Genomic DNA, 13,574 nt, shown 5'->3' with positions numbered 1-13,574 from the left:
AATCAGAAAAATGGTACGGTTGTTTCAAAATGCAAGTGCCCAGAGAGCAAAAGACGCTTTGAGAACCGAGAAGAACAGGAAGGCTAACGATTTACGTTTCAATTGTCATCCGGAAAGGGATATCTCGTCACTTTGATGGCCTTCCTGCCTGGCAGCAGAGCAACAGTTCCCTGCTGTCAACAGCCGATTCGGCATGGATTTGTTTAGAATAGGATGTTCTATGTACCAGCATATCTGCGGCTACTCCAACATGCACATGGACCTGGACGATTAGTTTGACAAAAATATCCCACAGGAGATGGCCACATTTCCGATAAGGTCAATTCTATCAGCTCCAGGGTTGCCAGGATGTGGGTACAAACATCATTATGTTGACACAGGCAGAAGCAATGCAATGTTGATTGCCTTGGGGTACCCTGTTAGGAACTGGACTTTGATTTAGCCACTTTGAAGGATGGTCCCAAGCACTGCACCCAAGCCTAAAACAAAACTGCAATGACTGTTGAACAGTCCTGTCCGGGAGCCAGCGATTGATACTGTTGGTTTGCCAAGTGGTTAACGTCTGGTCCGGCTGGGAGATCCCGTGAGGTCCGGTCCAGCTTGGCACGGATAATCTATAATCCGTTACCGAGTATCGGGATAACATTTAACTGGGATAGGTTAGCTTATTAGCCACATAAGTGGCTGGGACTTGCAACTGACAGCGGGAGCAACTTTTGTTCGCGCGAGGGACGAAAAGCATTCGAAGCTGAGCGATCTCTGAACAATGACAAACATGATCCTCAACCTTTCAATGGACTGTTTGGCATGATATTTTGAGCTGTCATCATGGGAGCTGGTGCTAGTACGCCGTCTTCGACGGAGAGCACCGCCGCTCCACCAGCGGCATCGTGTCCTGTCGACCACAAAGCTCGCGAAGTCTGGCTCTCAAAAAGCCAGGCACCAAGTCCTCCTCCACGCCCCAACCCCGAGGAAATTTCATCGTGCCCGGTCGATCATAAGGCCCGTGCCGCCTGGCTTTCAACATCCGAGAAATCCACGAATCCCGCCCCAGAGCCGTCGTCCACTGACTCAAATTCACCACAAGTGAAGCACAGACCCCTTTCCACAGACAGGGAGGTTAGCAGTATCCCACGAGCCTTATCCGGCCATTCCGAACAAAGACCGCCATCTCAACTTCCTTCGCCATATGCCCAGCAGTCATCTTCAGCTGCGTCACACTCTGCTCCTTCAAATTCCGAAAGTGAAACAGGCCATGACCAAACCACGGGCAACTGGGTCTATCCGTCTGAACGCCAGTTTTTTGAAGCCTTAATGCGTAAAGGAACTCTCACGTCTACAACGTCCGCCAAAGAACTTGCTACTTCTGTAGCATCAATAATACCAATCCACAATGCCGTCAACGAACGGGCTTGGCTAGAAATCCTCTCCTGGGAATCTCGGGCACCTACTTCGGACCCGGGAAGTCGAAAATGTGGTGGCCCAAAACTATATTCATTCCGAGGATTAGGCACGGAAACTCAATTTTTGAGCCCGAGAGCGAGATTAAATGGCCTATTAGGCTACCAGCTTCCATTTGACCGCCATGATTGGGTGGTAGAGAGATGCGGTGGTGAAAGAGTCGAATACGTTATCGACTTTTACCAGGGGAAATCTGGGGGCGGCTTAGGATTGGGTACTAGTGGTCCAGACGGAAAGCTGAGTTTTTACCTGGATGTCCGCCCAAAGCTGAACTCATTGGAAGGGTGGAAAATGAGGATTGGCCGTTTTTTGGGGCTATCATGAATATCCCAGTGGCTATATCCTCGCAGCAGAAAGTCACTGCTCATGACATAAAACAAGGCATGTATGATTATTATTTATTATTATGAGAAACTAGGAAAGATATTGTATGATATGTAACACCAAATGTATAAAGAACTTCGACCAATCATAACAATACACTGCTATTATCATAAGCTGAGAACGATGACCAACTGAGAGGGAATCATAAAGCAAGCGCCGAACCCATATAACCATACAACACTGGCGGCCCCGGGGAAATGCTTCAGCGTATCATCCGAGGGTCACAGCAAGGACGATAATGACTAGGACAATCGCTAGGATAAGCAGAAGGCAGCAAGCTTTATTCCTCGCGTTTTTCTGATACCTGCTAGCACTTCGTAGTTCCCTATCAGCACCACGCGTATCATCCCTCGTTCGCTCCACGTTCTCACTGATTAAGTCTAGCTGCCCTCCTTGTTCTCGGACAATGTGGGCGACGTCACGGAATAGCTCATTCAGTTCGCCCACACTCTGTTCGATATTCCTAATCTCTGCCTCGCGCTCGATAATCAGAGCATCCTGGAAATCAACTTCTTCCTGAGAAGCAAGCCGCGGTTGTTGCTCCTGTAATTGCTGAAGAGATTGTCCTTCCTGGGGCGATTCAACGGCAGCAGTTTCCTCAAGAGCTGACCGTGCAGCCGCTGCAGAGGCGCGCTGTTTTTCGAGGGCGCGGCGTTGAACGGATTGGAATTCTTCAAGAGTTGACTTGAATTCCGACGACAGTTTCTGCTGTGTCCATTTCTGCGCAGGCTGCGGGCACCAAACCCCGTTACTAGCGGTCTTTGCATAGGTTCGAGAAGGAGATTGATGCTTACAGTTATATCCTCCCATGTCTGAACCTTCTTCACCCCTTCGCCAACTACTCGAAATCCATCCCGGGTTTCCTCTAACAGATTATGTATTCTTTCTCGAACCCGCTCGGTATCACGCTTTGTTCCAAGTAGACCAATCTGGTTTGACAGTCGGGATATGTTTGAAGTCAATGTAAATAATTGATTTGACAGAGACTCCGTCAAGCGCTGGAAGTCGGGATCATCATGGTATGATGCACCAATACCTGGTCCACCAGAAGAAGCTCCGGCTTCTAGCGACGAAAGACGATCGAAGGACATGATGTGGACTGAACCGGTGGCTTAAGGTATCCTCGAATACGGTGCCTAACGAAAACGAAAAGGAAAATAAACGAATGAAGAGCGACTCGAGTGCTTCCTTGCAACTCCGTCCCCTCACCGAACTGGAATGGTGCCTTTGAAACCACATGATGTAACTAAGTTACCGCCGATTATGTCATCTCCAGTTTTGCTGTGCCACAGCTCGCATTGTGTGGCCGGGCAACGAAACTTTGTGGCTGATACTTGAGGCTGTTGTTTTTGTTGCTTTTCGAGAGAGCAGCTTCAACAGCTTCTAACCAGGCTTGTACTGGATTACTCGAGTGACTCGCAGATTCGCGCTCCGGACTGGCTCAATTTCATTCTACATTTACGTCAATGATGAGATAACAAATACGCGCTCCTTTTATAAAGTCTGTCTGTCCTCTCTTTCATCTCGCCATGGCAGCACTCCCCGCCGTTATGGCAAAACCCTACAGGCGAATCTTAACGTCGACTCTCCATCGGAGATTTGTTCATGCTTCAGCTTCGGCTCTTCTTGTGTGTTACATCATATCTATTTTAATTGGCACCAAGGCGTCTCGTAAGGTTTCCGTTTCTAGCCTCATTTGGAAGAATGTGAGGACATGGCAGCTAACAGCGGCATCGAACCTTAGTTTTCTGGTCATGGTTTCCGCTAGGTTCTTGCGGGCTCCGAACACTGCTTCTATTCATTTCCAGCCTGTCGATATTTATTCTTCGCGTAGGCCAGCTTCACGTTGGCGCCCGTACGACAGTTTCGTCCTTTCAGACATGGCGGCAAACAATGTTTTCTGTAAGCCTGCTTCAAACCTTCGGCTGGTATCTATTCTCCGCATGGTGGTTTAGCGAAGTGTATATCTGGTCAGCTTCAACCGATGCGGAACTAAACTGGGTGAAACCAGGAAGGTTGGTGAACCCTAAGTCTCTACCAAAGCACCCGCCTGACAGATCCCCTAGGTCCTTTGAACGGGCACAACTTAACGAGAGACCAATATATCTTCATTCCTTTTACTTCCTCCTCGCAGTCACCCAGGCGACCTTGCACCTATATTATGATTGGGACGAGCTTGTCATTCCAGTGGCTAAACCTTCCGATAAGTCTGACGACCGGCGAACTCATCCACTGGAACCACTACTGCCTCGTATCACGAGGTCGCTCCAAGAAATAGTTCGCCATGCTGCCGTCCGAAGTGGAATAACCACCGTTGTGGGACCGTTCATTTACGTGATATTTTTGAGAAAACGGGCGTGGAGTTTCACGCTCTATTTTGCAAAATTATTCTGGAATTTCCCAAGATCGGCAGAAGAACCTCCCGGAATTATACCGCCTTTACATATAACATTTTTGCTGCGGTCAGCAGTGTCAGGCATGTTGCTTGTTGTATTGTGGCAGATGTCAAATTGTTTGTTTTCGATATTCTTAGGTCGAGCGCCGCTTAAAAAGGGGCTGCCTTTAACGAACGATGCGAAAGATCCGAATGGAAGTCTTCTCAATGGCTTAAAAGCCAAAAAGGCACCAGTTCTTACATTCGCTTTGTGGGAGCTATGTCTTATCAGTCAACAGTTTCCTGATCGTCGGAAAGGAATTTTTAGTGATATTGACCGTGAAGGTGGTTCTGCGTGGAGTCAAGTATTTGATGCGGCTTCGGATGTTATTAAAGGAATCACCAGACGGATAACGCAATTCCAAAGTCCTCTACCAGCTCCTACAACCATTTCCGCCCCTGAAAGCAAAGAAATGAAGCAAGCAACAACAGATAACGACTCGTTGCAGACGTTACCCCGTCTAGCTGCCGCACCGAAAGAAGATAACATTTTCCTTGCTATGCCAAAAGGAAATACGAGACCCGAGAGGTTTGAAGCCGCCTTTGGCTCTGTGGCCAAAAAATACGGCCAAAGCCCTGATTGGACCCCCCCGGCCAAAGCTAAGGCACGTCAAATTTTCGACCGAGCTTCAGCGATGGTGCTAAGCCCAGAACAAAAACAAAGAATTGCTGCATCTGCACAAGACTTAAAACTGCTTACGAATCCAACAGCGGGTGCCACACCAGCTGGGAGCCCATCGACCATTCACCCGCTCTTGCAACGCTTTTTACGTAGTCCCTTTGGCATGCCGTTCCGGAGGCCCTATCAACGACGCCTGCGTGAAGTCGTTCTGGGATCACCATACGACCAGGTTGCGCCATTAATTGATGCAACTGAGTCTCTCACAATGCTTCTTGTGGCCAGCTTGGCCGAAGATCAATTTGGAAAGGTGCAGAACGATGTTCCTGCAGTGGTGAGACTCTTCACGGAGACAATTCTCGCCCTTGAGGCATTCGTTGGCGAAAAGGGCATGAATGTCCACTGGACAGATGTTGATTTCCCAGTCAATGCTAATGAGAAGGCAAAGTGTAACGCACGGAAGGTGGATGAAGTCGAACTTGTGCTCTCTTCGTTAAAAACTGGACTATCCAAACTTTTAGCTACTTTCCGACTTTACCTTCGAGAAGTGGGTGTTGTAGGAAAGGACCTTCAACTCGCCAGGCAGGCTGCTGGTCTATCAGTGATGGATTAATTGGTGTGGCATTGTCTCGTTTCAATCTCAATTTTTATTAAAAAGCAAGGTTTTGGCAAGGTAGCGGGCGTCGAATAGATAGTCTTTTTCAAAGTCTTGGGTGTACTAGTAAGTGACGATACCAATGTTCCATTGTATATATTACTCTAGCATTTATTTGGGCCTTACAACTTTGGCACAATATTAAAAACTAGATTTTCCAGTTCTATGAGAGCACGATGGCCATCTGCCTAATCCAGCAATACGGAGTACTCAGGCATGAAAATGTTGACGCCAGCCGCAGTCCTGATACTGACCAAAAACCGCCGGCTTGTTGCGATTCATCCAGGCCTTTTCTATTTAAAAGAGAAAAAGGAAAAAGAAAAAGGGAACTTGGACGCTTTAAAATTTCGTACAGGGTGCTTTTGTCAATTTCAAAAAAAGCTTGTCGCCCAACCCGTAACTCGCAAGTTAGGCAACAGCAATATAAATCCGCACATGTCCATCATTTTGAAGTGGAAAAGAGAGAACAACCCGAACGAGACAGTTGAGGCCCGTGTCTCGATCCTTTCCAGACCCCAGTTCTGATCCCTCCATGCCCTGGCTCGGAATCAGGCGTTCCCCATCACTGCGCTTTGGTTTCTTATTTGACTTATACCTACCTAAGACCAAAACTCAATGCTTAACTTTTGACGAGCGGCCCTTTTACTTTTATTTTTTTGTAAAACATTTATCTATTAAACTCATACAGCTGCCTTCGGGAGTACATAAACTCTACCGATATAATGCTGCATCTCTCGGACTCATTTGTTATCTCGGCTGGCACTGTCGCCATTGACATATTCAAAAACGTTGTACTCGTCCTCTATTCTCCCAGCATCCAGAAATATTTCCTTCCCAAAGGTCGAAAAGATATCCACGAATCTCTGCATGACACCGCCGTCCGCGAGACACTCGAAGAGTCAGGTTACGCAGTTAAGCTCCTCCCGCACAAGCTAGCCACAAACGCGGTACACGCGCACCGGCCTCCCGAGAGAGATCCGGTTGTAAATAGCACGAGTACAGATCCTGTTTCCGGGGCGCAAGATGTGGCTCATCTCCCTCTTGCTGGTGGTTCCGCTGCTCCTCCTTGCCCCGCTCCTCCTTGTACTATTCTTGGTCGGAATAATAATCATCCTGTGTGCGGCCATCAGCCTGTATCTGCTTGCGCTGAAAGCACTGGCATACCTCAGCGGGAACGATCCACCGGGCATCTGGAGCCTCTGGAATGGCATATAGAACCTATTGCAGTTCAACAACGTGCCTATCAGCATTCCTACAAGTTGATTTTTTGGTACCTAGCGGAGGTGGATTCGGAGAAATCGCCAATAGAGGCGCCGCGGGAAGCGTGGGAAGATTATGAAGTCTGCTGGGTTCCGGCGGAGGAAGCGGCGGGGAAGGTGACTAGGGAGGAGGACGGAAAGATCATAGAATGGGCACTGGAGGGGGCAAGGGGTGTTAAAGCGGAGCGGAACGTTGGCGGGGTGCCGGCGGAGGCGTGATCTTAATTAACGCCTTGGGGCTAGCCGAGGCCTTTGGACGAGGTATATACCTACGTATCGCGCTGTGTATGTATGTACATACACATATACATACCCGCCCATGTAAATAGGTGATCCGCCGTTGAAGCGAGCTGGCAATGTTGTTGTGTAGACAGGAGCTCTTCGGAAAATGATATGGAGAATTCTATTCTTCTAGGAAGCCTGCAAAGAGAACCCGACGCTCTTCGCCTTCGAGGCGCCAAATGATTGAAGAGAAAGACGGAACACAGTAAAGGTTCTCAGTGTGTATATATCTCATGTTCATGCGGTTGCAAACCCCCCTCGCCCAACGCCGAGCCAGCGAAACTAACAATCCAGGTTAGTCTGTATGCAATAGTCTCTACAACAGCCCCCTCTCCTCTTCGACCTTATTTCCTTGTACTCTCATGCCTGGAGGCATTCTTATCCCCGCGCCACCACCCGCCAACCCTGCTATCCTAATTCCAACGTCGACAACATCGACCCTAGCCCGGGCCAGCGCGATTGCCGGCACAACCCATGTACCACAGCTGCATCGCATACCAGGCCAAGCAAATTTTCCTATATTTGCGCCACATGTAGCGTTGGGACAGACGAGCCGGCCAGCTAGAGGGGACTCAGATGGGGTTTCCTGGGCGAGCGGGTCATCTGTGGATGGGAAAAGTGAGGGCCGCATCCAAGTCAGCGGGTGGAGGAAAACGTGCGCGCAAGCAGACGAGAGCTGGGTGGCTTGGGGCTGAGATTTAGTATATTGTTGCTGGGGTGTGTCATGGGGGATGATGAAAGGTAGGGCTGCTAGTTGGCGCCTAAAAAATGAGTTAAGAAGGGCGGGAAAGGTAACAAAAATATTGCAGGGGAAAGACATCACATACCGACATTTCCGACACCTCACTTCCACCCCCTTATCGTCACTGTGGCTAGCACTCTTAGCCTTATCTTCAAACCGAACTTCCTCCAACTCCGGACCACGCCCGCATGCCACACTTTCCTCCACTGCTCTCTGATACAGCCAGCGCTGATATATTGGATGATTCTCTACACTTTCAGGGCATCCCATCTCATGATACAGCTTCAATTGTTCCATGAATCCATCATTCGGCTCGCACATCTGTCGAGTTTCACGGAGGAGCCTGAGAGCTTCATGTGGATCAATAGCAGTAGGATCTCGATGGAGTAGAAAGGCTATGCACACTGTAGCCGACCGAGACTTCCCCATTGCACTATGCAAAACGTCAGTGCGTGGACTCGAGACAGCACAAAAAATCGACGACTCAAGTGGCGACTGTCACGTGCAATAAGGGGGATTCTCAAGGCCAGAGAGGAAAGATGATCTTCGGACTGGAGATCTCTGATTGGGACAGTGCGCCACACAGCATTCCATGTTACACAAGTCGCAAGGCGACGAAAGTTTGTGGGAACACAGGAACTGCTGTATCCAGCCAGCCAAATCAACGTGGACCGAACAGCCTCCGTGGCCAGTTTCTCATGCGGCCAGGGTATCGCAAAAACACAGCCATGGGGGAAAAGAGATCCGCAAAATCAGTAAAGAGGAAGAAATGACAGGGAGTTGTCTCACCAATGGATAAGAACACCACCTCCTTGCTCGAGACCTGAGCGGATGAATGCATTGGTAGTTGGGAAATATTGCAAAAGGTCCTCATCACTGATGTCATCAACGGCGATGTGTAAATGTCCTTGAAAGGATTTAAACCGATCTTTGTCTACGCCGCCGCGCATTACTGTCACGACGTGAGTGATGTTTGCATTTCTGAGGGCGAGCGTGTTGCTCAGGGACATAAAACTGTAGGCACATTTTAGCTATGATTCACAACCGGCGAAGTCAAGGCCAAGTTTCAACACTTGACGTGACCCGTCAGAGGGCCAAAATGGAAGGACGAACCCGCCAAGGTAGAGACTATCATTTCCAATTTTGCTCATCGACATTTGGCGGTGTCGAACAGTATCAATAGCTCAAGTTTTGTAGGGTGTGATCTGCTTTGAGATGCGGCCGCGCAAACCCAATATCCTAGGACGTGCCGTGGGATGCGAATGACGGGTCTGAGTGAGTGAAACAAAGAGGTCTCGGCGTGAGCATGCAATCTAGCCCTGTTGATTCAACTTCGCTCCTGGAAATTGCTGTAATCGTGGTTTTATGCGGGCCTTTCCCAAGGCTGGCTGGAACCTGCGAGCGCGAAGGTTAGTTAGGGCTGGGCGGCAGAATTGGTTCTGGTCAGACCGGCTGGCCAATGGGGATGGCAGAACACCCTGGGCGGTGTGACGGCTCCCCGCGTCTGGCGATTTAGGGTTGAAGCTCTGCCGCCGTGGCTGCGATGCGCTGCCTGTTCAACCGCATTCCTCAGCCGGGAGATGTTTGCCTTCATTGCCCTACAACGTCAATCATCTACAGCACGTGTCTCCGATCCCGCAGGTGGGCCAAGGGGCAAGCACTCGCACGTATCCAAGCGTTCTGGTTGAGGTATTATCGGTGCCAGGCCACCTTCACTCGTCCAACAGGGGGGGTACGGAGAACTGGGGGTCTGGGAAGCATTGATAAAACGGCCCGATTCCCGCCGTATTCACTTAAAAGGCTGTGAGGTCTCATATCGAGCCGTCCGCTGAGCAGCAATTGGGCCCAGGATGCTCATGGACGATGCGGGGTAAGCGCACGGGAGCTGAGACGGGAACTCATCTTGTCCCTATTTCCTTGTGATTGATAATCATAGCTATGTATAGGGTTTGCCAGGTGGCAGGCGCACCATAATACATGCATATTATAGTCTCATTGTTGGAAATCATCATGGGAACATGGTTCACGGCGCATGAGTTTTATCCCTACGGGGCCACGAATGAGCATACAATACCTGCTTGTCACGTTCTGGCCAAAATTTGCAGGTCGATCAAGGTGAGCAGTGGGTACTGAGAACCGGGAATGATAATGAGTCTCTGTCGGATTCCTGACAAGCTCTGACGTAGGTGCGTGTCAAAAAAGGAATGCCATTGGTCTTCCATTGGCTGGCTTACGGCGAGAGAGGAGTGCACAGCCGGAACAAGTTACAGGTAGCATTTGAAATCTTCATCTGGAGACTGGCTTCTTACTCTGAATTGCTACGAACTGACGGCCGCGGGACAGCCTTTTCCCAGCTAGGGGAATGAACAAGGATGCTACGGAGAAGTTAAATGTGATCTTCACGAAAAGCGGACCAGCAAAGCTCGTCGACGATCATCAGGATACGAGTTGATCTCAACAAGGCTGTCTCGGCACGAGATATTGTGGTTGACATCCATGCCCGTCTGGTGGAAGACACGGAGGACGGAGTTCTACACACAAACATGCACTTTACGAGGGTTGTTCGCGCCTTGTCAGACCAGAGGAGTGCATGTTTCGCCCTGCCACGGCGGTGGGAGCACAAATAATGGCATCGTTTGAATCTGCACCTTGAGCTCGTTAAGGCTGAGATGGACTGAGGAGTGAAGACTCATCTCTCATGACCGTGAACTTAAAAGAGCAGAAATATTTCATCACCTTGAATTCAGATACCGGCAGATATCAACAATCCGGGCAATTCTGCGAACTTTGCCTTACAGATGTTGCGTTCTTGTACCACGATAACGGAGCTCGGGTAACATGGTGGTGGACAGTTCTCCATACTCCGTCCAATAACTACCTTGTTTCATACAGAGCGGCACGAATGTCTTGAATGTTCAGTTATTGCTGCCCTTGCTTCGGGGTTCTTCGGCTAGCTGTTCAACATGCAGGAAACTCCGCACTGTTCCAGCGTTGATCACAAAATCCCTCACTATTGCCGTTGATGATGGATGTCTCATGCAGCTTAAGCTTGTCAACGAGCCAACCGTCAGCGATTTGGCTCCACACACCTCCGCTTCAAATTCTGGTCCTTTTTTTTTTTTTTTTTTGTGTGCACGGGAGCGGGGAGTGGGACAATACCAGGGAAATTCAGCTTTGCCCCCGCGTATAAGCTTCCGATCATAACAGGGACGAATAGCCGCAAGCCTCGGAGTACATTCTCGCCTCTGCGGCGCTTTGGGGCACGCAAGTGCAGGAAGCTCAATTTTTTTTTTTTTTGGTGAGCCAAGGCGAGCTGAATTGTCATCGATCCGAAAAAAGCTCCCAAAGCCAGCTCATCCAGGCCAAACCCTCTCATTCTCTTTGCTTTCCTTTCCTTTCTCCCCCCCCCCCCCCCCCCCCCGCCGGGGGGATCGAAGAGTTATGGTGGCTGGTCCATCCAGCGGGCCGATTCCAACCTCTGATCAGCTTTGGCTGTTGATTAGTCTTGGCAGCTGGTTGCCACTCAAAGAGTAGCTCCCACATGTATCCCGTACTCCTTACTCCGTAAACTCCTCTGGATGCTTGCGACAAAGAGCCAGCACATCCTCTCGAGATTGCTGGGTAAACAGGACAGTTCCCACAACAAAGCATTATTAAGATCAACAAGAGAGAGGACCACAAGTGAACTCTGCGGGGAACTCAGAAGACGTGAACAAAGGCTTGGCTTTATGCAGCGTCCTGTGAGGATTCTCACCACAACAAATCGGAACCCGGGACTAAAGCGGCCCAAGCAAGGAAGTGAAGCTAGCTTGGCCAGCCCTAAAGACGTCAGGTGAGTCCAACTCTCGGCCGTCAAACCGAGCTGCTCCCACTCGGACACATCCCCATCACTGGAATAATACCCGTTCCGTCCTCAGTGGGCAGGCTTGTGTTGGGCGCACGGTCTCCTCTGTGAACGTATCATGCAGTTCCCACCCTTCCACAGGAGGTGTTTTCGTCGCCGTCAGGGTGCGCGGTGGGAGAGAGAGCATTGCTGTCATTGTGGCAGTGCAAAATCGTCGGTGGGGGCAAGGTGCTGACCCCCCCCTGCTAACCCTATCAATTGACCCCTGGGCAGGCCAATCACGCCGCGGCTTGGGGTGCGGTCCCGCCCGTGTCGAGGCAAGCCCTGTGGTTTCCGAGGACATTCTGGAATGCCCCAAGCTTAAATGCCGTATTATAACAGACTGACCATTCCGTTTCCTAGCGCCAAGCCCGCTAGCCGCTGAATCTGTTTCGTCGCAGGCGGTAATCGAACGGGTCCGTCCTCAGCTGGGCCGTGGAATCAGCCATACCATAGTTACATACTTACATCTATTGTATGAGGGTCCCTGTGACATCGCGAAGGAGTTAAGTTGCTTCATGTTTAGAAGAAAAATTGAACAATTAAACTAACCCCTCGAGTCTGGTTCACTGAGCGCTTCTTGGGGCCCAGTGACTTCCATTCAAAGGCGTCCACGCTGTGCGCTTCACCGCCCACGAGGACCCTATCCCTGGATACGACGTCAATGCACCGTTTGTGGTGCGAATTTCGGCTCCTCGTGCCTGTAAAGGTGCGGGCGGTGATGTCAAGTGCATATTCCTTGTAACCACATTTATTATTATTGTTGTTTCCATACATTACGGTCCCCGCTGCATGCATACACATGTATGTATGTGTGTATCTCCCTAATGTATCCTCCCTCTTTCTAGTCACCTTCGTCATTTGTCTTGAGTCCACGGCTGCTGTCCGCCTTTTCCCATCACTTGTGGGAGAGCGAGGTAGGAAGATAACACTGAAATACTCGATGCTCCCCCAGATCGAAGAGGCCTCGACGCTTCGGATGACATGGAACTCCTCCACGCATGATAGCCCGTGCCGACATGAGAAACTGCCTTCAGGGATCTCGAGGTTCTCCTGACCCTTCCCTAGCGCCCTCCATACTTTTCAGACCAGGACGGTGTACCGGAGTAGGTTGCAGGGCTCGCCCATCCTTGCCGCTTTCCTCGCAGATGGAGCAAGTCGAACCGCTGCTCACTATCCATGAATGACATTTGTTCTTTTTTCCCTTAATCGCATCACCCGCCTCCCACGCAAACTGCGATGGAGAATTGAATTTTGGACAAACTTTGTTTTGTAAGGATGGGTTTCTGCACATTGTTCCTTCGCTTTTTTTCCTGTTAGCTTTTTCAGGTGCTTCTACCGGCTACCCGAACGATAATATAGGATTTGCTATTCGCAGACCGAACGACTCATTTTGTGATTCCGCTCCGCAATTAAAGGATGAACAGTTAGTTGTCGGCGTTGAGAACAGACAGGCGGGTTGGTGGTAGGGCCGAACTACCCGAGTACATGTTCTGTTCTGGTATTTCATTTTCCGGGCTTGTATTTATGGTCCCCGAGAGATCAACTTGCAGTGCAACAATGCGCACCTCATCTTAACCGTGGCTCCAGCCCACACGCTTCCCATGGAAATGTCACTTCTCTTCTGGATTGCTCACGTTAACGCTTCAACCAGTGAAAGTATCGTTGTCAATAGCGCCGCGCCGTTTCATGTCTCGTTTTGGGGGGGAGGGGCATCTGCCCTGTTTCAAAAGCTACAAATTCGATATTCAATCTCCCCAAGGTTGGATCCGAGATGTCTGGGCATCCAGGCTTGATTCGCTCGGCGTGGGCAGTGGACAAGGGCTAAATTAATCGACAACTCCGCACAAGTCGT

At 49.9% G+C, this 13,574-nt stretch overlaps 6 protein-coding genes across 6 annotated transcripts; 3 read left to right on the top strand and 3 right to left on the bottom strand.

The window, feature by feature from the left end:
- Positions 1-828: 828 nt before the first annotated feature.
- On the top strand, positions 829-1,785 carry CYT2 (Cytochrome c1 heme lyase; the record flags this gene model as incomplete). Its single annotated transcript, XM_003068193.1, has 1 exon — positions 829-1,785. The coding sequence occupies one exon, from the start codon at positions 829-831 to the stop codon at positions 1,783-1,785; it is 957 nt and encodes a 318-aa protein (XP_003068239.1).
- Positions 1,786-2,055: 270 nt separating this feature from the next.
- Positions 2,056-2,936, bottom strand: D8B26_003575 (uncharacterized protein; the record flags this gene model as incomplete). The annotated part of the gene is made up of 2 exons (XM_003068194.2): positions 2,056-2,574; positions 2,640-2,936. The coding sequence occupies 2 exons, from the start codon at positions 2,934-2,936 to the stop codon at positions 2,056-2,058; spliced, it is 816 nt and encodes a 271-aa protein (XP_003068240.1).
- A 438-nt stretch (positions 2,937-3,374) lies between these two features.
- On the top strand, positions 3,375-5,691 carry D8B26_003574 (uncharacterized protein; the record flags this gene model as incomplete). The annotated part of the gene is made up of 3 exons (XM_003068195.2): positions 3,375-3,516; positions 3,590-3,860; positions 3,912-5,691. 3 exons carry the CDS (start codon positions 3,375-3,377, stop codon positions 5,509-5,511), a joined length of 2,013 nt encoding a protein of 670 aa, XP_003068241.1. The 3' UTR covers positions 5,512-5,691.
- Positions 5,692-6,262: 571 nt separating this feature from the next.
- On the top strand, positions 6,263-7,031 carry D8B26_003573 (uncharacterized protein; the record flags this gene model as incomplete). Its single annotated transcript, XM_003068196.2, has 1 exon — positions 6,263-7,031. Exon 1 carries the CDS (start codon positions 6,276-6,278, stop codon positions 7,029-7,031), a length of 756 nt encoding a protein of 251 aa, XP_003068242.2. The 5' UTR covers positions 6,263-6,275.
- YVH1 (tyrosine protein phosphatase yvh1) lies at positions 6,272-9,179 on the bottom strand. The gene is made up of 4 exons (XM_003068197.2): positions 8,950-9,179; positions 8,626-8,850; positions 7,922-8,269; positions 6,272-7,855 (listed from the first exon to the last, which is right to left on the bottom strand). Exons 1-4 carry the CDS (start codon positions 8,991-8,993, stop codon positions 7,411-7,413), a joined length of 1,062 nt encoding a protein of 353 aa, XP_003068243.2. The 5' UTR covers positions 8,994-9,179; the 3' UTR covers positions 6,272-7,410.
- Positions 9,180-9,398: 219 nt separating this feature from the next.
- D8B26_003571 (uncharacterized protein) lies at positions 9,399-11,812 on the bottom strand. Its single transcript, XM_066124190.1, has one exon. It carries the CDS (start codon positions 11,210-11,212, stop codon positions 10,904-10,906), a length of 309 nt encoding a protein of 102 aa, XP_065980269.1. The 5' UTR covers positions 11,213-11,812; the 3' UTR covers positions 9,399-10,903.
- Positions 11,813-13,574: the final 1,762 nt, after the last annotated feature.

The sequence above is a fragment of the Coccidioides posadasii genome, chromosome 2 (genome assembly GCF_018416015.2).
Source record: "Coccidioides posadasii str. Silveira chromosome 2, complete sequence".
In the NCBI taxonomy this organism is placed as follows: domain Eukaryota; kingdom Fungi; phylum Ascomycota; class Eurotiomycetes; order Onygenales; family Onygenaceae; genus Coccidioides; species Coccidioides posadasii.
This window is presented reverse-complemented; position numbering and strand designations above follow the sequence as displayed.